Here is a 22965-nt window from a genome sequence, read left to right as displayed (position 1 = left end):
AGGTTTGGAGAGACAAGGAAGAGCTCGAAGTCAGATGCACTGAGTCCCTGGACCCACGTCCTCTCTCCCCACCACCTGAGTCGTGCCCCGAGGTGGGCAGGGCACTGTTTGGACTGAAAACCATCCTTCAAAGTATCCGGCCAGCTTTGAGGAATCAGAATCCCAAGCAAGTCCTGGCCTCAACGTGGAGAAGGGACTGAGTGACTTCCCGAGGCCTCCCTGCTCTGGGCCTCCGTGTCCTACAACAGGCTTAACAAGGCTGTGACAGAGGCCTGGAGGAGGACCCTGGGCTGGAGGGCAGAACATTCTATCCCAGTTTTCCCAGACTCGTGATAAATCACCTTGGTGAACCTCACCATCCTAATTCCTAAAATGGCACCTTCCTGAAACATCTGTTGTGAAGATCGAGGGCAAGCACGGAAAACGCCAGGCACAGTGTAGGTCTCCAACAATGGCCCTTAGTATGACAGCGCAGCAAGGCACCCAGTCAGACCTTCAATTGTGCCCTTGTTTCCTCTTCTTTGGTGAGAGAGGTGCCAGCAAGTCACCCCCAAATCTCTGACCAGTCCTCTCAGAAGGCTGGGATGGGCACTTGGGTATCACCTGGGGTGACGAGGGCCCCTGTGGTCACTAAAGGCCACCTCCCTCAAAGAGACGTGGGATGGGGTATCCTTAGATCGAATGAGTTTTAAAAATTTAAGAAGACCAATTTACAATAGCCAAGACATGGAAGCAACCTAAGTGTGCATCGAAAGATGACCAGATAAAGAAGATGTGGCCTATGTGTACAATGGAATATTACTTTACCATAAAAAGAAGGAAATGATGCCATTTGCAGCAACATGGATGGACCTAGAGATGATCATACTAAATGACAGAGAAAGACGAATATCATGTGATGTCACTTATATGTGGACTCTAAGAAAAATTACACAAATGAATTTGTTTATAACACAGAGACTCACAGACATGGAAAACACACTTATGGTTACCAAAGGGAAAAGGGAAGGGGAGGGATAAATTAAGCGTTTGAGACTGGCAGATAAAAACCACCACATATAAAGTAGATAAACAATGAGGCTTCTAATGCACATCACAGGGAACTACATTCAAAAGTCTTATAATAACCTATAATGAAAAAGAATACATATGTATATGTATAACTGAATCACTATGCTGTATACCAGAAACTAACACAATATTGTAAATTAACTAAACTTCAATTTAAAAAAAAAAGCTTAAGAAGCTGAATGTAACGAGGGTGGATTTCCAGGGGAAGAGAGTCCTTGGTTCTGGGTCTGTGGTGGATTTGACACCCCGGAGATGGGGATGGAGGTGTTCTGTGTCCTGAAAGCGGGGTCCCTGACAGCTGCAGACCCTCGACTGAGCTGCCTCTGAAGGAAAGCATCGTCCTTCTTTGAAGAGCCCAGTGGCCCGTCTGGGACCTGCAGTGAGGAGAGACCGTCTCAGCAGTCGTCCAGCCTCTCCTGTCAGACGGGACAGGGCCAGCATCCAGCAGCAACGCTGTAGAGCAGCGAGACGAAGGAGTGAAGGGTGGGCCTTACTCCAGGTATTTCCTGTGCAAGCGTGGACGTTGGCCTGACCCCCCCCCCCGCCGCTAGGCAGAAGCCCAGCAGGAAACAGAATGACCCTCAGAGGGTTCAAAGGAAGTGATTTTAATGAAGGTACTACTTACAGCAGCAAAGGGACAAGAGAGGAAGTGGTGTTACTGGAGCCCAAGAAGGACCAGCAGAAGCTGTAATTATGAAAGGATGCAGTCTAGCCAGACATGATGGAGAACCAGGGAAGACCTAGCCCCAACTGCCTCTCCTCTGCTCTCTAAGTTCCTTCCATTGCTTCCTACCGGCTGAACCCAGCATGGGGGAGCCCGGGCGACACGGTCAAGGTGCAGAACATGGTGGAGAAGGACGAAGAAGGGACCTGGAGGGAAAACACGGCCAACAGAATGACCACCATGACTCCCTTCCCTTCTCATGGATGAGGCTCTGGGTTCTTAGAAAACTCAAAGAAAGGGAAAGGAACGCACAGGGCTTCTGGCTAAAAGAAGAGATGAGTGCTTCAGAGATGAACTGGAAAAGTAAGAGACATGTTCACAGTTAGAGCTCGAGTTTGGAAGGAATTCTTAGCAGTTACATTAAACTATTATAAGTAGCAGGGTTACTAATAATAGTCCCATATAACTGGAATGAATTGTTCTGCAGGCTTGGGCCATGACCAGGATCACGTCTGCCGGATTATTAGCAGCAGGCTCCTCCATCCCCCCTCTTCTCAGACCACATTTTCAGTTACTTTAAGTCAGCATCACGGAGGGAGGTGCTCTCAGACAATGGCAGAATCCACTCTGGCCACACCCGTCCCCTGGCCTCGCAATGGGACAGGCAGGGGGCCACCCAGGGAGTCAGGAGCTGGTGGCAGAGCAGGAAGACAACCCAGCAGACCTGGGGGCCAGATTTCAAATTGCCAGGACTGTGGTTCCCCCCCTCCCCGGGAAGGAGCAGGTCCCAGCCCAGCCCACAGGCATCCACACATACCCACACGCACACACATGCACCCACACGGCCCTTGCTCCGGAAGCACGCTCCCGCGCGGGCTCAGACTACAAGGAAGCCAAGTCCCCTGCCCCCATGCTTGGAGCCCATAAAGGAGCCCTTCATGCTCTGAACACACACTTGTCCACATCTGATAGGAAATTAGACCCATCCCGCCATACCCCAAATGCTCCTCTTTAAAGACGCTGATGTCTCTGTAGCAGGAGGATACTGCCTGTGTTGGGAATGGCTTAGAACTGGATGGAAAACCCTACACTTGGGACTTCCTAACCATATTCCAATTCTTCAAAACAGGTTTTTAAATTTAATAAAGTATGTGGGACCCCCAGCCTGTGAACCTGCAGAGGCGCCCTCCTGTCTGGGGGCCTGCACCAGCTCTGCAGGGAACACTTGGGAACTCTCTGGGGTTGCTGACACCAGCTGTTTGCACCTGCTGAGCAAAGCGCGTGGTCACAGCCTCCTCAAAAACCAGCAGGCCTGGGGCAGTGAGCCAGAAGGGTGAACCCGGCGTGAGAATGAGGAAGGAAGCCCCGAACTCGGCAGGACCCTCACTCCCCGAGGGCCGTCACCCCAGCTTTAGGCCCCGTGGACCGGGGGCTCTGAAGCCACACCTCTGCCTGCAGGTACCCCGGTCACGCCCTGCTGTGCACGACCGTCTCGTGAGCCTGCAAACGCTGCTTTGCGTCAAGTCTTTGCATCTCCTCATTGCTTCTTCAACCACCACCCCATCGTGGCAACTCTGCATCCCCTGATTCATCTCAAAACTTCCTCAAATCCTTCCGTCAGCAGGCAGGGTGGATACACCAGCATCCACGTTAGCCTCTACTGTGCTTTCAGATGCCTAGTCTACGGGCACCCCTTGAAGGACAAATCTGAATGCGTGCGTGGAGACAGACGTATTTCACCGGCAAGGGCATCGACGAGCGTGTGCTGACACCAGCAGGGCGCCGGGCGGTGGAGGGGAGCAGACACGGAAGGCAGCGGAGCAGCTGCTCCCGGGCTTTGTAGCCTGGCGGGAGCACGTGGCTGAGATCTTTCCTGCTCAGAACGACCACGTGCTCCCGCACATTTCCAGCCTCTTCCCCACCAGGCTGGTTCTAGCCAGTGTGCCATGAGCAGAAGCGAGGAACCCTCCAGCGCTCTCTGTCCCTAACATGGTGTCCATGTGGCCCGGGTCAGTCTGGGTCCTTGAGCAACCGTGTGAAGCAGAGACCCTGGCCTGTCACATCAGACACACAGCATGAGCAAGAACAGATAGACAACTTCAGGCGATGCAACCGGGACTGGATGATGAGCAGAGGGCCTGGCGGCGCCCTGTCTGCTCTCATACTGGGAGACACACGCCCAGATATGGGAATGACGCAGACAGCACATGAGACACTCCTCAGGGTGGAGCACACAAGACTCTCCAAGCCGCCCCCCAGCCTGCTGGCTCACAATCCCCCGTCCGTGGTACTGTCCCCGCTGCTTTTGCCTTGGCTGCTCTGTCCCGTCGCCTCTGCCTCTGCAGAGGGCCCTCCCTCCAGATCTCTGTGTGGCTGGTCCCCTCTGCCCCACTCGGGTCTCAGCTATCATGCTACCACCTGGACAGGCCTTTCCAGACCACCTGAACTGAAGTACAAGACCCCAAACCACCCTCCCTTCGCCCTGTTCTGCTCTTTCGTGCTCTATGCACTGTTCCTGCTTACTGACCATCCTTCCCCTCCAGCGGAAGCGCAGGAGAGTCGGGACCACGTCTTTCCTGTCCACTCTGCATTCCCAGAATCGGGCCTGGCACAAAGAGGGCACTTAAGCACCAGCTGAGCAATGAACAAGTGAACGAGTGGTCTGTGCCCGCAGAGTTCAGGGGTGGGTGGAGGACACCCACTGAGGATCCAGAAAAAAATTCGTAGGGGTAGCAACCTGCAGAGGTCCTTTAAGGGGAGGGTCACTGAGGGTCATTACAACAGTCACTGCAGCCTGAGTGAAGCACGGGGCAGTCTGGGGTGACCGCGAATTGAGTGGTCGGCGGGGCTGGAGGAGGACACTGGGAAGATGCTAGTTTATATCTGACTTAAGGGCACAAGGAACCTCCCGGGGTGGGGAAGTGGGGAGAAGGGGAGGGATGTGTTCCCACTGTTTGAGAAAGGCTGACCGGGTGGGATTTCCAAGATAGAGGTCCCCAGGAAGAGGCTGAAGACCAAGGCATAGTCACTGGGCTAGAACAACAGTCCAGACAGGGTGATGATCAGCCGAGAAGGAGGAGGAAAATGATGAAGGAAGGAGCAATAAAACCTGGTCCAGGAAAGTTCCCTGTTGGCCCAGGGCCACACAGCTGGGGTGGGAGGGAGGAGAAGCGGGGTCTAGAATTCACGGTCCTTTCCACAGGGCTCCCACACTTAAGTGGTCCTTCCACGATACCCCGGCACCTCCTGAGCCCTCTGGGTACATTCAGTCTGAGACAGACGAGAACAGCAACCCGGAGCCATGCCCACATGGGGTCCCGAGTGGGGTCCTGACCCACCACTTGGGTCCCGAGAGCAAGAAATGCACATCAAACAGCACAAAAGACATTCGCAGTTTAGAAGCAGAACCTGAAGCTGAACCTCACTCAGCAAAATGAGGACGTGACACTTCCCTTGCTGACCACACAGAGTTTCCACGAAGACGAGATGGGTTAACCGAATCTGCTTTCAATAGAAAAACGCTTTATGAGCGAGCATCGCTCACACAAAGAACAAAAGGCACTTGTAAGAACTCCACCTCCTGTCCAGCGCACGACTTTCTTACGCAGCACTGGACGTCGGCTTCCCAGCCCGGAGGAGCCTGAACTTTTGGGTGAGGAACGGGGGGCTATTAGAAACGGTGGACGCAGCTTCACGGGAGGAAACGCGCTTCCCGGCCCAGCGCAGAGAGGACGCGCCCCGCCTGGCGCAGGGGACGTGCTCCCTAGACACTCGCTGGGGAGTGTCTGAGTGTGGACTCTCTACTCCTCCTCTGCCTTCAGCGCTTTCTGGAGCCGCGTAAGGAATGTGAAATAAAGTGACACGAATGGACCGCAGGTAGTCTCATTCGTGCATCTTGCATCACTGCCAGCTTCCCGTTCCTCTGTCCCTACTTCCTGTCCGTGCCTCGATCATGTCCTTCATAAGAGATCTTCCTGCCTCGTCCCCCACCCCGCCCCGTGGCATCCCACATCCCTCGGGAGGCATTCTGCAAACGTACAGCTCCCAACACATCATACCCTTCGAAACCCATGCCGGGGCGGCGGGGCAGGAGCTCTAGGGGACATTTGTTTCCACTCCTGCCTGTCCCCTGTGATTAGCTGTGATCCCCCGCCTTCTCTCCCCACCTCACTCTTTTCCTCTCTCGATGGGGAGAGGCAGAAGAGCGCAGCCCCTCTGTCGGCGTGGAAGGTGACCCAGGTGTCCCTCGTCTGCCCCCTGCTCTGCCCTTTCGGGGGATGCACAGGGCGGGCAGGAGGCAGGCGTTCTTCTGTGAACCGCGCATCCTCATCCTGTGCTCACACGCGCAGGGCTGCCGCCCACTGTTGCCCCACTGGGGGGGGCAAGCCCGCCTGGAAGCTGGTATTGGGGACCCTACTCGGCTCTCTTGCTAAGTGCTTCCTCCCGAAAAGACTTTTCCAGCTTTCAAGGTGGAAGCTTAGCTTTTGTCTGCAACTGCTTTTGCCTTATTTCTCCGCTGGCTCAGTCATCAGGCCAGGGAGGTGGTCCTTTTTACTGGATGCCCCTTAGAGCTTCAGCAAAAACTTTTATTTCCACCGTCTCCAAAATTAAGCGGAGTCCTCGGCCTGACGTTCGAGGTCTTTCACCAAAAAGCCTGGGCTCAGGCCACTCTCCTGGCCCAGTTTCCCTCCGCACTGTGCCCTGGACACGCCAGGACCCCCGAGCAAGACCCTGGGCTCCTCTGGCGTCCCGGACACGCTCCGTGTTCTCTTTCTTCCATCTGCTGAGTCCTGCTCCAATGACTCCCGGCGTTTAGGTCCCCAAATCCTACCAGTCGTGCAAGCACAGCCCACGGGCCACTCCTCCCTGGGCCCTTCCTGACCCTGATGGTCAGAGTTCCCCCTGCGGTGCCATACTTCTCATTCTGCCTCCTTTGCCAGGAACCTTCCCCTCCTCCTGCCCTCCCCTCCTCCCTCCGCGTGCCAGTCTGCCGTCCACTCATCTCTGAGCTCTCCAACCAGACGCCCCCACTCGGGGCCTCCCCTGAGCCCACTGGGAGTGTGGGATGCTCTTAAGGGCGCCATGGAATCCTGGGTCCCAGCAAATGCACGGAAGTCAAATCCTCTGCTCACTGTTCTCAAGAAACATATGAAGGAATACAGATAACACTTACATGTAAATATGTACGTGCCCCAAGTGACAGAACGGCTGGATGGGAAATCGTCTGCACCCCCACAGAAACCAAAGTCAGTGCCCACTGTGAGCAGGGACCACGCTGGGACAAGGCACTTCAAGGCTCACTGGCATGAGTGAATCCTTTCTGGAATCCTCTGAGCCTCCAGGAAAGGCTCTCTTGAAGTGGGGGTTATCCTGAGCCTGTTTGCAGCTGGTTGGGCCGTTAATGACATCCTATCACGAATTCAACTCCCCTAAGATGAGGGAGAGGCTGAGACTCCCAGACGGTCCCTGGATTCAGCGCGGGAAAGAGCTGAGACCAAGCCACCCAGGATAAAGACGAGGCGGTCCCAGCCCCCAGCCCCCCACCCCCACCCCCTGTCTAAGCGGCAGAAAGTGGTGCTCAGGCAACAGCAGCCTGGGGCTCGAATGACACGTCTGAATATCGAGGCCACCGCATTTTTCTCACTGGCCTGAAGCCTGGGAAGCTTGATACGCTGCTTTGAAGTCTGCTCGGGGCAGGGGAGTGCGTGGATTTGCCGGGCCTCCGACAGTAAGAGGGTGGATAAGACCCTCTCGGGCTCAAGTGTCAGGAGACTTTCCCAACTTTATAAACACTGCTGGGAAAGTGGGGAGCACTCAGACCTGCCGTTTTCAGCAGGAGGCCTTGAACACTTCTTGCTTCGAGGTTGGGCTGAAAAGTCTGGACCCCACGATTCATCTACGGGGGCAGCGAGGCCGCCAGCGTAGGCCAGGGGAATATTGCTCGAGAATGTTCTGGGAAAGATCCCTGCCTGGGCGGAGGGGGCCTTACAAGACACATCCCATTTCCTCATTTCTCCAATTAAAACACACTGTACCTCCTTTTCTAAATCTTGGGCCACTGCCCTCCAACACCCTGCACACATTCATTGAGTTGCCCACGTTCAGACCACAGGAAGACGGTACCGATTTTGGTGAGCCACTTGGCCACAGCGCCGTAGATCTCGTCCAGGATGAGGATGACCACGAGGTTGATGATGACCGCCGTGGCTGTCACCGTCACCCGGACATTGGAGCGTGTGGCCTTGTTGAGAGACAGAGCAGCTGCGGTGGTGATGCGGTACACGATGACCCCGAAGACAATGGAGAAGGTCAGCGCGATCTGTTCAGGGAAGCAGGGAGAGTCTCAGGTCAGCGGATGGTCCTCACACACCCATCCCTCACTCGGCCAACGGTCCTGTCACATGGGGTACTGCTAATCTGGAGTCCCCTGGCGGGTGACAGAGCACAGCAAACCCTTTGAACTCCTGCAAACTCCAAGCATGGGTGCATCTTCCAGGAGAGAATGTCGTATTTTTATCAGATTTCAAATGTCCTACAACACACACACACACACACACACACACACACACTAAGGTTCCCAGTGGGGAGAGGGAAGGGCGAGGGGGAAAGGGGTTATGATATGAAATCAGGAGTGAAACTTTTGAAAATTGCAAAGCACTATAGAATTTAAAGAATCTTTCACTCAACTCAAAAAAATTGCAAAACCTATTCAGAAGTCTTATAAATAAAAACTAATATATAAAAATATAGAAACAAAAAACCACCTAGGAATGAAACCCTGGACACCGTGGTGTGCCCATCACACAGGGTGTGATTTCTTAGAGAGTCTTCAATGGACTCCGAGGCTAAGTTCCACCATAGTAAACAACAGCTCGGGATGCGGTCAGTGCCAAGCAAAGAAGGTAGCTGTTAATGGGACTGAGGACACAGAGGAGCGAGGGGAACCGGGGGTCAGGGAGGAGTCTGTGGAGCAAGCACATTTAAAGCATGCCTTCAGCAAGAGGCAACAGGGAGCCACTGAAGGTGCTTGAGCTGAGAAGGGGCGAGTTAGAACTCGATGGGGTGGGTGGGAGAAGGTTGCCAAAGGAGGGAAGGGGGAAAGAAACTCAGAGTGACAGTTTGAGAGCCTCAGTCCTCAAGGTGAACAAAGTACGGCTCTAAGATTTCTCTACCAGGCGACCAGAAATGGAGAACTCAGATTTCTCAGTGGGTGCAGACATCTTTGGCCACTACATTTAAAAGGAAAGTTTACCAGCCACGTGACCTCGAGGGCCACTCACCCCCCATTTCTTTTTTCCAGAACCTGAGAATGATAAGGCGCCACCTTCTGTCTCATCACAACCAAGGAAGGGTGGATCCAATGAAGCACAGGTATGTGAAGAGAAGGCAGTGGCCCCAGTGGGCCTCTGAGGGGGGCCGAGGGAGGTCAGGGAACTGCTGGGTGCATGGCCCCCTCAGAGCAAAATTCTAATTCGTTTCAGTCAAGTGACGTCTTCCTTGTTAGAATTCTTTCATCAAAGGAGGTGGTTCCGGTCCTGTTTCCTCTGGGGGCAGGGAAGGAGGGTGGCCGCTGGCCGTGGAGGGCCAAACAGAAAACGTGGGGCGAGAACTGGACAGGTCAACGGGTTCCTCTGAAGAAACACGCTGTCCGGGACTTCGCGTGTGCCCTCCCCAGGGAGGAGGGAAGTCGGGAGGGGCGGGGAGGAGGCTCTGCAGGCAGCATGAGTGACACTCTGGTGGGCTGCAAGTGGAGAATGGGCTGTAAGTGTGTCCGTGTAAGGATGTCTTCACTTCTGGGGGTGCTGGTGGCAGCCTCAGCCATGTGCCCATGTGTTTCACAACATCAGTGTTTGCCTTGTGGCCCAGGGTGCGAAAAAGAAGGAAGGCAGGATGGCAGTGCTCTCTGGGTAGAGGAAGGGGGGGTGTGTGTGTGTCCATGTGTGTGTCTGTGTGTGTGCACGCGCCTGCGCGTATGTCAGCGTGGAGGAGAGGTTAGATGGGAAAAACACTCTGAGGGAGGCCCCTCTTCTGATGCGGGGTGGGGGCGGGAGCAGCAGAGCCCTGGCCTCCAGGACTTGGGGGACCGGGCAGGGATGACTGCTCTGCATGGGGGGAGACCTGGACATGACATCACCGCTCGCCAACAGTGTAGACATTTCACTTCCCAGTCCTCTGGGATTGTCACCGCCAGACAGTAAGGGCCTGGAAAACGCGGTGTGAGATTCTTTTCCCCCAAAATCGCTTTTGCAGTGAAGGCCAGGGGTGGAAGTATTGATGAGGTGGGGGGAGGCCAGGGCACCGAAGAGCAACTGTGTGGGTTTGGTGCTGGGTGTGGGGGTTGGGTGGGGGGAACAACACGGGCAAAAACATCCCTTGTGTTGGGGTCTGGGGGGTGGGCCACAGAGGAACCAGTGGGGAGGCGATCGGTTTCTATTCTCCCCTCTTAGAGGCCCGGCTGCTGCGCTGGGGAGGGAAGGACGCTCTTCCCTGCCCCTCAGAGTGTGACGTGGACCTGCTGCCTCCGCCAGGAGCATGATGGACACGCAGAACTTCAAACTCAGGTCTAGACCTACCTGCATTTTATCCAGAGTCTTGTTCCAGAGGCACGGCTCCCACAACTCAGGAAAGCCCTCCGTCCCACCCTCCCTTCCTTCTGGCTCCTCCGCCAAATGCCCCTCCCCAGCCCTCTGATGCTAATTACTTGCGATCCTAACTTTCCTTGTCCTGATTTTCCACCCCACTACAGACATCAGGTTCTGAACCTCTCCTTCTGTGTTTCCTGCAAGCACTTCAAGGTTCAGTGTTCAAGCTGAACGAGCTTGGCGGGCACTGCCCAGTCCCGGGGCCATCTGGCAGATGAGGAAACAAGGCGTGCAAAGGGAAGTGATCTGCTCAAGGTCACAAGGCATAGCTACAACGCTAGATCAGGGTAGGGATGAAAGAATTTTAGCACTGAGGGGGCCACACCCACCTTCCATCTCATGGACAAGGGAACGGAGGCCCAGGAAGCAGCAATGATTGGTCCAAGGTCTGGGGGATACGTGGCAAAGCGGAGACACTAATGGTGATGACTTATCAGCTGAAGCCAGCCCCTCTGCGCCCTCTTGATTTCATTCTTCAATGCACATCTGCACTGGCATGAATCCCTATAGCCACCCTGCAAGGTAACACCTTTTGTGGCTGTGATTTAGCGCCATCCAGGATTTGAAGCCTGCTCTGTGGCTCCAAAGTCTCCACTCCCATCCTGACATCGGAACTCAGGTCTCTGGGCACTAAATCCAGTACTATCTTCAGCACTCCGGTAGCATCACTGACATTGCTTATTAAATTCAACAAATATTTTCCCACCACCTCCTGCGCTGGGTGGACTGCACAGGGGTGACCAGTGTCCCCCAGCTAGGCATCTCACAACACGCCCCCTGGAAGCTCCAACTTCAAACATCCGCGGCCAAGGCTGGGGAGACAGAACTCCCTACTAGAGCGGCCGAAGGCCACTGAACCTCCCAGGACTGGTTCTCTGTCTGAGGGAATCACTGTTCCCTCCTCGGATGACCGACATCAGCACCGGCCTCGCTATCAGGTAAGACCCTTCCCATCTACCCAGCACTGCGGCTGCATCTTCAGTAGCCCCTCGCTGTCCCGGTCGCGTGAGAGACTAACACACCCACAGCATTCACACGGCGGGATCTCCAGGCACGTGTCCCCAGCAGTTTTTTTGTTCCCCCCAGGAAATTACCATGAACAAGATGGAGGCAAAGTTCATCAAGTAGCCTGGGAAGCGATCCCTCCAGGTCAGCTTATCATCATCGTCCTGGGGAAACGGGAACAGAGACAGTCAGATGATGCAAATGACGGGCGTTAACTTTCTCTCAACTTCCCATAAGCGTGCCTATCGCTAGTCATTCACCGCTCCGTGGAGGTATTTCTCTAGCCCCTGACAACTCACCCTGCACATTAACAGCCCTCCCGATGCTGTGATTTCTAAGGCAGCCTGGACAACCCATGGTGAGGACAGCACCACATTTGATCGCAGCCTCATCCTTGGCTGAGTTTTAGTTCAATCACTTACCAGCTCTGTGATCTTTGGCATCTCTCTTAATGTTTCTGACCTTCTATTTCTGCATCTGTGAAATGGGCACAGTCGTGACCTCTGTCCTGGCTAACGCACAGGATGGTTTTAATCGTTTTGTCTGAATGAGAACCACCTGAACATGGTAAAGCACTAGACAGATGTCAGATACAAACGACCACAGGGCAGCGTCCTGAAGCAGATCACCATTTAGACCAAATGTCAACCACGGACCTTAGATCTTAAGTGTACAAATTCCCACAGTTCTGTTCTTCAGAGAATCTGTATGTGTTTTCATAGGTTCCCCTCCCCCAAATGACTGTTCTCCCCTGGTCACAAATACAGACATTTCAAGGTGCAGGTTAAGCGGATGTTCTGCTGTCAGTCGGGCTGAGAACCAGACCGGGTCCAGTTCCCAGGCTGCTCTTCTGGGACAACCATATCCCTGACCACATCCTCCTTTGGCAGCCCTGAAGGACCCTCATTTGGTAGAGCGATGCCAACAAAGTATGAGTGGTAAAAATGTCTGCTGACTAATGCCACCTAATTCTGGTCCAGGCAGCTGACTTCTCCGAGCTGCAGCTCTGTAAGATTAGAACCCATACAGTGCCTGCCCACCACCGGGTTGCTGGGAAGCCCATGTGAAGCCGTGTTTGGGAAGATGCCGTGAAAACCGCAAAGCCCTCCACGCCGGCGAGGGAGGAGCCCCCCGCGTTTCTGCAGTGTGTCTGAATCGAACTCAGGGAGCGAGTGTTCCAGGGCCCCTCTGTTCCTACCCTCCCCTTCTCGCTCCCAAAACCGCTGGTGATTTCAGAACACACCTGCCTTGGCTCTTGCAACAGTGCCATCTAGTCTCTGAAAGCTTGTACTGTAGGCCGAGGGCCCTCCTGGCCTAAAAAATCTTTTTTCTAAAAACCTTTGTGCACCCACCGCGTGCAGACCTTAGGGCCAGGCACGGTGGGCGGACAGGGGACAGTGGACATGATCGCCGTCCCTGCGCAGCTCCTGGTCTACTGAGATGGAAGCGACACCCCCACACTAGAAAGTCTCAGGACTCACTCGCCACTGTGCGGGCACAGGTTACACGGCCCTTGAGGACAGGAACGATGTGTCCTTTTCACGGCACGTTGGGGCTAAGCACAGCACTGAGCGGGCTTACATGGGGTGGAAGTGAGTCTTAAGGCTGAAGTCATTCAGTAATTAGTGCTTTCGGCTACAGACGATGTAAACAAGGGTACTTAAGCTGCTCACAGACCGGGACAGGATCAGGTCTCCAGGCTCGGAGCCCAGCAGACTTTCCATCACGCGAGGACCAGGTAACTAGGGGTCGTGACCCTATTGCATGGGAGGGACCATCTAAGCCCGTTTCTGTTAGGACTGGAACAAGATTTCTCAATGTCTCTCCTTTTTCCTTTTTGATTAATTCTTAGTTTCACTCACATTAGTGGTTTTTCCTTTAAGGTTCTGATGAGGACAACTGAAGACGGGCAGGTGGACGGTAACACTCAGCGGGGATTATGGAAAGAAGGGTTGGGGTGGGAGGAGCTCTTCTGTGGGCCTCTCTCACCACAGTTAAGGTTTTGATGGTTTGGACCCTTTTCCTGCTCTTTGGCCTAGGGAGAAGTTCTGCCTTAAAGATCAGCAGACCAGGTGAGTTCTGAAACACCAGCGGGGAGGAGGGAAGAGGGAGCTCCAGTTACAGGTTCTGTGTCACCATCCCCCCGCCAGGGGGGCTCCCTGGGTGGGGAGCAGGGCAAGGAGAGGCAGGAAGACCCATGCGTGGCCCGTGAAATGAGGGGAGGGGTAAGAAATGAGGGGTCAGTGAGGGTGAGACGGGGTCAGAGTCGCCCTCAGGGCGGAGACGGACAGCCCTGGAAGAAATGGGAGAAAGGGAATTATAAGCAGAGAAGCAGGAAACATGGCCCCAGATGCTGTCCCCTTAATTCAGGCCAAGGACCAGCCTCTACCCCGCGGGGACAGCTCTGTCCTGGGACACGAGTTTCAGCTCAGTTCCACTCAACAGACGCGATCTGGGTGTCTTGGATGGGCTGGACGGAGGACACAGGGAGGAGAAGGCTCGGCCCTGCCCAAGAGATCCCGCTGAGGACACAAGGGAAGGGACTTCAGAGCTGACCCTGCTAGGGAAGGCGATGCTACTTTCCTTTTGCATAAAAATGAGATATAACTACAAAGCCATTGAATCCAATGTCCTCTCAAAGCAACTGTCTTAACGAACAACAGTCATTTTGATACAGACGTTCTGGTGTTTGTTGAAAAATCACTCTCATATTTACACGGATGAGCCCTTTTTTTTTTTCCTGGAAGTGATAGCTTCCAACATACACACAGTTCCCATACATTCAGACACTTCTCAAACACAAGCGCAGAGAGAAACGCGAAGATTCCAGACTGGCTTCCAAGCTCCCCGAGTTACCAGAAAAGATGCCAGTGAGCCAAGGGGCCCTTCTGTATAATAACTGGCTCTGATAACGGCAGCTAATTAGAATCTCCACTCGCTGGCACAGTCAAGATGTGAAGATTCACGGCAAGACACCACCCAGTCAATTACGCTCTGTGTGAAAGCCACATAACCAGCTTCTGGGATGGCAGAAGAAAAGTAGACGGGGAACCACGGCTTCTGAGTTTAACTCTTGGCGCTCGTCCTCCCTAGTCAAGTGGCCTTGGGAAACTCCCAGAGCCTTCCTTTCCTCAGCTGTCAAGCAATTATATTCTTCATCTGTAAAATGTGTACATGGTAATATCCATCCCACCAAATGACCATGCGTTTTGTATTCATCAGCCAACCGGTGGAGGGGCCGAGCCAGGGCACCTGAACACAGAGGGGAGGACTCTCAGTGCCTCCCTCTCCTTCTGAAATGGACTGTTGTCATCAACTCTTGTCCCATTGAAGTGGCAGAGGCACTGTGTGGACCACATGGCTGGATGCCGTGAGAGCGCTTTGTAAGCACCAAGGCGTCACACAAAAGTAAGGTCTAATCAGCTTCATGATTCCGTCAAAAGCAGGTGGTTAGGAAGCACTCAGCTAATTCATGCTTGTGAAGACATGAGCCCGCTGTCGTCTGCGCTGGGGTCTTTGTCCCTGGACTCTGACTCCCACTTCCAAGTCTCCAAACAGGAAGTAGCAGGGTGATATTCACATGAAACCACAGAAGTGTCCTTCTGGCAAACTGGACAGTTGGACATGCAGTTACTGAAAATGCAATGAGAACGCTATCTAAGCAAATCCCTTTGGAGAGCAGCCTTGAACAGTGGCCAATCACCCTTGAGTTGGTATTTCTTTAAATGAAGTTGTAACTTCCATACAGTAAAATTCACCATTTGCAGTGCTGCAAGTTTGGATAAACATGCACGTACTGCTGCAGAACCACAACCACAGGCAAGATACAGAAGAGCCCATCAGCCCTCAAGATAGACCCCCATGTCTCTTTGTGGTCCACCACCTCCCCCGATCCGCAGATCCTCGCAAGATCTGTTCTCCATCCCTTGAGTTTTGCCTTTTCCAAACTTTATAAGTAACTTCACTCCATAGGGAGCCTTGTGAGACTGACTTCTCTCACTCAGTGCAGTGCACTGGGGGCTCATCCCGGCTGCATTCTCCCGAGTCTGTTCCTTCTTACCGCTAAGTAGTATTCCCCGAATGGACGTGCCACAGTTCGTTCAACCGTCCCTAGCTGAGAGACGTTTGGGCTGTCCCCAGTTCTTGGGGGTTATAAAAAGCCGTTGTAAGCATTTGCGGGCTGCAGTTTTCATTTCACTTAGGTAAACACCAAGCAGTGGAAGTGCTGAGTCATCGGGTGAGTCTGTGTTTGATTTATAAGCAGCCGCCAGACTGTTTTCCAAAATGGCTGTGCTGTTTTGCATTTTCACCAGTAACATATGAGAATTCCTTCCTCTACTTTCTTTCCTTTAAATAAACTTTTAATTTTAGAACACTTTTAGATTTTATTTTAGAATAGTTTCAGATTTACAGAAAAGCTTCAAAACCGGTACAGAAGAGTGTGCATGTACATGTGTGTGTATATATAGGCACACACTCTGCACCCAGTTCCCATGTCACATTAGTCTGGGTACATTTTTTGCAACCCGTGAACCAATGTCGTACATTATTATCCACTAAAGTTCACACTTTGTTTGGATTTTCTTGGTTTCCACTGCTTAGGTGACACTATCCCCTTTCTGCCCCAGAGTCCCATCCACGCTCTGTTCAGCCAGCCGTCTCCGTGGGCTTCCCGAGACTATGACGGTTCCTCAGACGTTTCTCACTGTTGATGACCTTGTCAGTTCTGAGGAGTACTGGTCAAGGATTTTGTAGAATATTCCTCAATATGGGTTTGCCTGAAGTTTTTCTCATAATTAGACTTAAGTTATGGGCTCAGGGGAGGAAGACCACTGCGGCAAAGTACCGTTTTCATCTCATCACATCAAGGGGACAGGCTACGCTATGACCTGCCACTCACGATGTTAACCTTGATCACTTGGTGGACGTGTTTGTCAGGCTTCCCTGCTGTCAAGTTACTCTTTCTCTCCCCAGCCAGTTTCATACTTCACTCTTTAAAGGAAGCCACTATGTGCCCCCCGCCCCCATCTAAAGGGTAGGGAATTAAATTCCACCTCCTTGAAGAAGGGAGTATCTACAGATTCCTCCAGCTTTTTAATCCAGATGTTTATAGTATTTTAGATTCACTTAAAGCAGGACTGTAGTAAAGAGATGCTCAGGCATGCCAAAGTTAAACCGTTGCAGACCGCTTTGAATTCAGTAAAGAAGAGTGAAGGGGATAAATGCCTTCTGAACAGGAGGTTTCATGCTGGGGGCAGAACTGGATTTGGGCTTACAAGGAAGCCGGCTGTGGTCTTCTTTCTTTGGGGAAGCCTGCAAGGGGCAGGAAACCAAGCACCGTCATCATCCCCAGCAGCCCATCCTCATCACCACCAGCTAATACCCAGAGGGTCGTGAACAGATAGGCTCTGGTTTCCATTAGAATGTTCATACATTTAGCCTCCGTCCCTGCAAATATTTGGGAAGGCAGTGTCAGGAAGAGGAAAAAATAATGGATTTGGAAATACAAGACTAGGGCTTTATCCCTGTCTCTAGCTCTGTATCAGCAGAACATACATATTATGTTGGCATATCATCATTTCTCTGTGCCCTCATAGCCACATCTTCAACCAGACAACTGGTCAACCTGCCCTCCTGCGTACTCAGTAGTACACCACATATGTTGATGGCACTGGGAAAATCCTAAGTTCTGCATAACTGTGAGTTACTACTACTCCTGTTTCTATGTGGGAAGCATTCATTGAACATCAAATGTGTACCCAGTGCTATTCTGGCACTAGGCCCTGGAGATTTGCAGAAGAATAGTTGCCATTCTTTGTTCTTAGGGAAGTCCCTCACTACTGAAAGAAACTGAGAAAGACAAACACAAAGCATGACATGATGTGACATGTGTCATGGGAGCACTGAGGAAGGAGGAACCACCTGCCAAGGGGCATAAGACTTCAAAGAGGAAGAGATATTTTGCTTGTGACTGAAGGGTGGCAAGATGAAAAGGGAGATGAAGGTCTTCCAGAGAAAGTGGCAGGTCCAAGAGCACCGAGTTATCAGCTCAGCTCAGCTGAAACCCTTCGCGGTGTTCAGGGTTTTAGAACACCAGCCCCTTGCCCTTCTTGTGTTGGTGCCTTTACAATAAATGCTGCACTTTCCTTCGCCATAGCCCGGTGCTAGGAGACCAGCCTTGCTGCGTGCAGGTGAGCAGATACAAGCCTGGTTTGGCAACAACAGCACCATCAAGCAGTTCAGAGTAACAAGGGGGCACAGTGTAGACAGAGCGGGATTTAGGCAGGGAAGAAGGTTGACTCACTGGCCTTCCCACCTCATTTGGAGAGACGTCCCTCCCTTCCCGTTGAGGGTCAGCTTCTTCACCTTCCCTTTGGACCTCACCCTTTCCTCAGGAACCTCACCCTTTCTTACCTTAAGCCAGTGCTCTCGCGCGCCAGCATACAGCTCCGGAGTCACCCATAAGACTCATTAGAGCACATTTCCGGGCCCCATCCTCAGAAGTCCTGATTCAGTAGGTCCGCAGTGGGCCTGAGAGTCTGCACTTCTAACAACTTTCCAGGTAACGCTGGTGCTAGAGATAGTGCTGATTAAGGGGTCACAACTTGGTAACCCCACTCTTAAACCATCTCCTTTCCACTACGTATTGCCATTCAGCCTATCAACACACTGAACCATAAGAGCTACCACTTTATTATTTATTTTTAATGGAGGCCCTGGGGATTGAAGCCAGGACCTCATGCGGGCAAAGCATACACTCTACCACTGAGCTATACCCTCCCTGCCCCCGGCTACCACTTTTAAATTACTTATATCATGTGACTGACAAGCAGCTAAGTGTCTAAGACATCTTTCATTTAATTCCTGCAATGGCCCTTGAAGTCACAGTTGGTGTCGTCTCCCCACCCCCAACAGCTGCGGAAAGTGAGCTTCGGGGAGTTAAGGATCTTGGTCGCAAGCTAACAAGTCACAGCTCTGGAACCCAGTGTGTCTGAGTCCACGCCGGCGCTCACCAACCAACCTCCCGTGTGGTGCAGCCTCCCCAGGGCTCTGCATCCAACAAAACAAGGGCACTGAGGAGCAGCCACAGCACAGGAAGGAAACTAGAAGAGAGCCATGCCACCAAAGCCCAGGGAAGGAAGGTTCAATAAGCAGGCACAGCTTCTCTTAACAGAGAGACCAAGTGAGTTAAGACAGCAGAGTGTCTACTGGAATTGACCACGAAGGTCTTCTGTGCCCCGTGAGACACAGAATGAAGGAATATCGGAGCAAACCCAAGATTGCACATGATGAGAAAGCAGATGGGAGGTGAGGTGAGAGAGTTGCTGTAGTCTGCTTTCTTAAGAAGTTCTGGGAACAAAGGTTTGAGCCAAGTTCAGGCCAGTGCACCCCACCACGACACCCTCCTTCTGGCTGGAATCATGGCTTTACTGACCAGCCCCACGTTGAGGATCTCAAATCTTCACCATCAGCTCAGAGCTCTCAGCTGAGCTCCAAAGTCGTTTGTCTGACGGCTTGGTGGACGTCTTCAGCGGGATGCCCCAAGCTCAAAATGTCCCAAAAGAATGAACCATCTTATCCTTTAAACCTCCTTCTTTCATGCTCCCTAACTCAGTGAACTCAACCATGGTCCTCTGAGCAGACAAAGCTGGAGACTGAGGTATTCACTTGGGCTTTTTCCTCCCACACAGTCACCTCAACCAGTTCCAAGTCCGACAGAGCCTGGCTCCTTCAGCATCCCCCCGTCTGCCACGGCTCTTCCTTCTGCTGCCGATGCCCCGCACATCTCCAGCCACGTTACCCTCTAATATGATGCTGTAACTGTTGACTTTCTTTCCTCCTTGTGGACTGTCAGCTCCAGGAGAGCAGAGACCATGCTGTACTCCTCTCCATGTACCCGGGGTGTAAGCACAGGGTCAGGTACGTAGTGTTAAGCTCAATGAATGTTCGTGCAATCACTGTGTCTCCTACCAGAGTGTGCACCACAACTCTGAAAACAATCTTGGTGACAATTAACCAGCCTCAATAGAAACTATCAAGAGGAGCCAATTAAAATTAGAAAACTCAACTGCTGAGACAAAAGCCGAGCTAAAGGCAGTCAGCAGCAGACTACACGGTGCAGAAGAACAAGTAAGTGATTCAGAAGACAGGACAAGGGAAGTCACCCAGTCAGAACGGCAGACAGACGAGCAAATGAAAACCAGTGACAGCAACATAAGGGACCTATGGGGTAACAGAAAGCACGCCAATCTACGCATAATAGGGGTCCCCGAAGGAGAAGAAAGAGAAAAGGGGATGGCTAACGTATTTCAAGAAATCATAACTGAAAACTTCCCAAACCTAAGGAAGGAAACAGAGACCCGAGTACAGGACAACTGAGCAGCCTCAGCCGGGTCCCTCTGTGCCAGGAGGCAAGCAGGTCATGGCCTGGGCACTGTTAGAACCTGGGAGGCCAGTGGCAGGTGGGAATCCAATTGCCAGTTCATCCCTGTCTTCGGGGACACCTTGTCTGCCTTGATTTCCTGAGACAAAGAGTACAACCACTACAGCGGACGGAGGTCTTCTACCAATCTGGAAGCAACTGAAGCCAAACCCTGCTCTGGTCAGGGCAGGACAGCGTGTAATTCCTCCCACTGTTTGGTGATTTTGCTGCTAAAATCACAGAAAAATAGGCTCTGGCTCCGGGCCTGCCCTCCTGAGGTCCAGCCTGCTGACTCTGCTCCCTCTGGCTCCAGGACAGTTTGCTGCTTCATTTCTGTTTCCCAGCAGGGCGGCTATGGCCTCCCTGGGTCCCGAGACTGCTCTCTCCTCCCTTACCCCAATCCCAGCCGTTCTACCGTGTGCCCTGACTGGCTTTGGACTTCAGACGGCCCCTCTCCACCCACTCTCTGAAGGGAGGGTGGTAGTGGAAAAATGGGTCTCAGACCGGCTGTCCCTAACCACGCGGGAGAGCCCAGGGCCGCCAAGTCATCGTCCCTCTCCAGACCTCGCCTGTAGAAGGAGGAAGCTGGGCTGAAGCCATCAGTGCCCTCGACTAGTACCACAGGCACAAATCCTTATTCTCTAACCTCGTCTAGAACATCACGCAGACCTCAGACTGTGGCCTTGGGGGTTAGAACACATCCAAGCCCAGGACCGTGGCCTCCACGGCTTGACGTGATCTGGGTACCAGCCCCTCTGGAGCCACGCTTCCCACCATTCAATCCCTTCTCACTCCATCTCAGCCCCACTGGCTTCTTTCTTGTTCCCTGAACATGACAAGCCAGTTTCCGCCTCAAGAACTTGGTAAGATTCCTCACCTGTACCTCTTTACCCCGCTGGGTGCCCTGCTCGCTCACCCTTCTGTCCTCAGTTCTAGCAGCGCCCCTCCATGAGCTCTTCCCTGACGCCCCAGTCCATCCCCGGGCCCTTGGCATTCTCTCCCACGACCACTGCTCTCTGAAGTTATCTCATATATTTACTTATCTCCTCTCCATCTCCTTTAGGAAAACGTAAGCTCCATGAAGAGGGCAGGCGGACTCTGGGTCTGGGTCACTGCTGGATCTCCAGTGCAGAGACCAGCCTGGCTCGTGGAATTCATCTGCACGCGTGACGCGGGGGTGCCTGTCAGTTTGGAAACAGCAGTCTAGCTCATCTCGGTGGCGCTCAGCGTGCTAAGGATAGGGCGGAGGGTTTAGTCTCCGGTGGGCCAAGTCTAGCTTCATAGAGGAAGAGCCCGCAGAATGATGCTTTGCCACCGCCTCAGGCTACACACCGGCGCCAAAACCTGAGGGGAGAAGTACTCCTCGTATATACAACACATCTTCTTTATCCAGTAATCTGGCGATGGACACTTAGGTTGCTCCCATGTCTTGGCTGCTGTAAATACTACTCCGCCATAAAAAGAATGAAATAATGCCATTTGCAGCAACATGGGTGGACCTAGAGAGGATCATACTAAGTGAAGTAAGTCAGGCAGAGAAAGGTGAATACACGGTATCGCTTATATGTGGAACCTTAAAAAAATGGCACAAATGAACTTATTCGTAAAACAGAAACAGACTCATAGACATAGAAAACAAACCATGGTTACCAGGAGGAGTCGGGGAGAGACAAACTAGGAGTCTGGGATCTGCAGATACTAACCACTCTGCATAACAAAGATAAACAACAAGGTCCTACTGTTTAGCACAGGGAACTATATTCAGTATCTTGTAATGATGTACAATGATGAAGAATATGAAAAAGAATATATATGTTTGCATAAGTGAATCTGCATGCTATATACCAGAAACTAACACAACGTTATAAACCAACTGCATTTCAACTCAAGAAAATTTCAAAAATAAATTTAAAAAACCTAAGGGGAAAATGCAAAAGGTTCATGGTAACCTCTCAACATTTTAAGAAAAATAGTCAAGCACACACGGATGTGCCAATAAGGACAGCGTTTTGCAAGGAAAACAACGCAGGGGTGAGTGTTAGCCTGAGTGGTACCCAGCTGTGCTCCGGTCCACCCTCCTGCCTGGAGGCAAGGAGGCCACACCGCCCAGTGCTCATTAGGAAGAACTTGTGACAGAGATCCTGCAGCCACACTTCGCTCCTTCTCCTGTGTCCTAGCCTTTTAGGTCCCACATTGTTTCTCAGTCTAACCTATAAGCCTCCAGCTTCAATTTGGGGCCGTTTCCTTCTGTTCTAGTCCACAGAATGGAAAACTGACCTGTAGAACGTTTGTTTACAAACCTGAAGTTGTTCGTGAACCCCCCACCCCTTACTCTTTCTTCAGGCTCAATACTTGTCATTCCTATTTTTTTTCCCTAGACAAATATGGAAGGAAATCAGTGGCTTTGCACCCCTGTCTGAATCTCCTCCCTCTTTACCCTGATGATGCTGTGAGGGGTCCCCACCCCTAACTGTGCTGGGGGTGACTGAGGGGGACTGGGGAAGCAGGTCCTGAGCCCTGGACAACGGGAGGAAGAGAGCTGGTGGCTCAGCTCCCAGGAGAGGCTCAAACCACAGAGGAGACAGGTTGTCGCCGTGCAAGGGTGAGGTCAGAATGGGAGCTCCCAGGGCAAGGTCACTGACTCCCACGTCGGCTGATCATCAGAATCACTTAGGGGGCTTCTCAAAATACACTGATTCCCGGCCCTGCCCCAGACCTACTAAACCAGAGTCCTGCAGGGGAAAGAATCTGTTTCTGAGAACGCTTCTTGGGTGACGCTGTAGCTCAGCCCAACACGGGAAGCACCGTTCTTCGAGACTCACCCCTCCCTCGCTGGGTTTGCTCCGGGGCCTGTATTCCTGCGGCTTGTGCCCCGTGAACAGATCCTCAGAGAGGAGCTCACGGGCTGGAAACAAGCTTGGAGACAATTCCCTCACGCACGGCGTCCGCACAGAACGCGTCACGTCAGCGGCACGGCTGGCCCAGCCATGCCCCTTCCCCGCCTCTCTCCACACCTCCCCGCCCCGCAAGCTGACTGGAGAGCTAGAGCAGCACTCATCAAACTTCAGTCCAGGGGTAACTCTCAGGTCCCCTGTGCTGTCCCCGTGCTCATGGAGAAGGAAGGCGAGAGCTGCGGGTGGGAGCTCTGCCTGGTCCCCGGC

General features: G+C 52.7%; 1 protein-coding gene across 2 annotated transcripts in view; it reads right to left on the bottom strand.

Annotated features, from left to right (window-relative positions):
* ANO2 (anoctamin 2) overlaps positions 1-22965 on the bottom strand; it is a 252033-nt gene that overhangs the window by 49454 nt on the left and 179614 nt on the right. For both annotated transcript variants that reach the window (XM_072954679.1, XM_072954680.1), the window contains 2 exons: positions 11472-11546; positions 7859-8054 (listed from right to left, as the gene is read on the bottom strand). In XM_072954679.1, coding sequence (XP_072810780.1) covers positions 7859-8054; positions 11472-11546 — 271 coding nt within the window. The remainder of the gene's footprint in view (positions 1-7858; positions 8055-11471; positions 11547-22965) is intronic.

This window comes from Vicugna pacos, chromosome 34 (genome assembly GCF_048564905.1).
Source record: "Vicugna pacos chromosome 34, VicPac4, whole genome shotgun sequence".
NCBI classification, from domain to species: domain Eukaryota; kingdom Metazoa; phylum Chordata; class Mammalia; order Artiodactyla; family Camelidae; genus Vicugna; species Vicugna pacos.
This window is presented reverse-complemented; position numbering and strand designations above follow the sequence as displayed.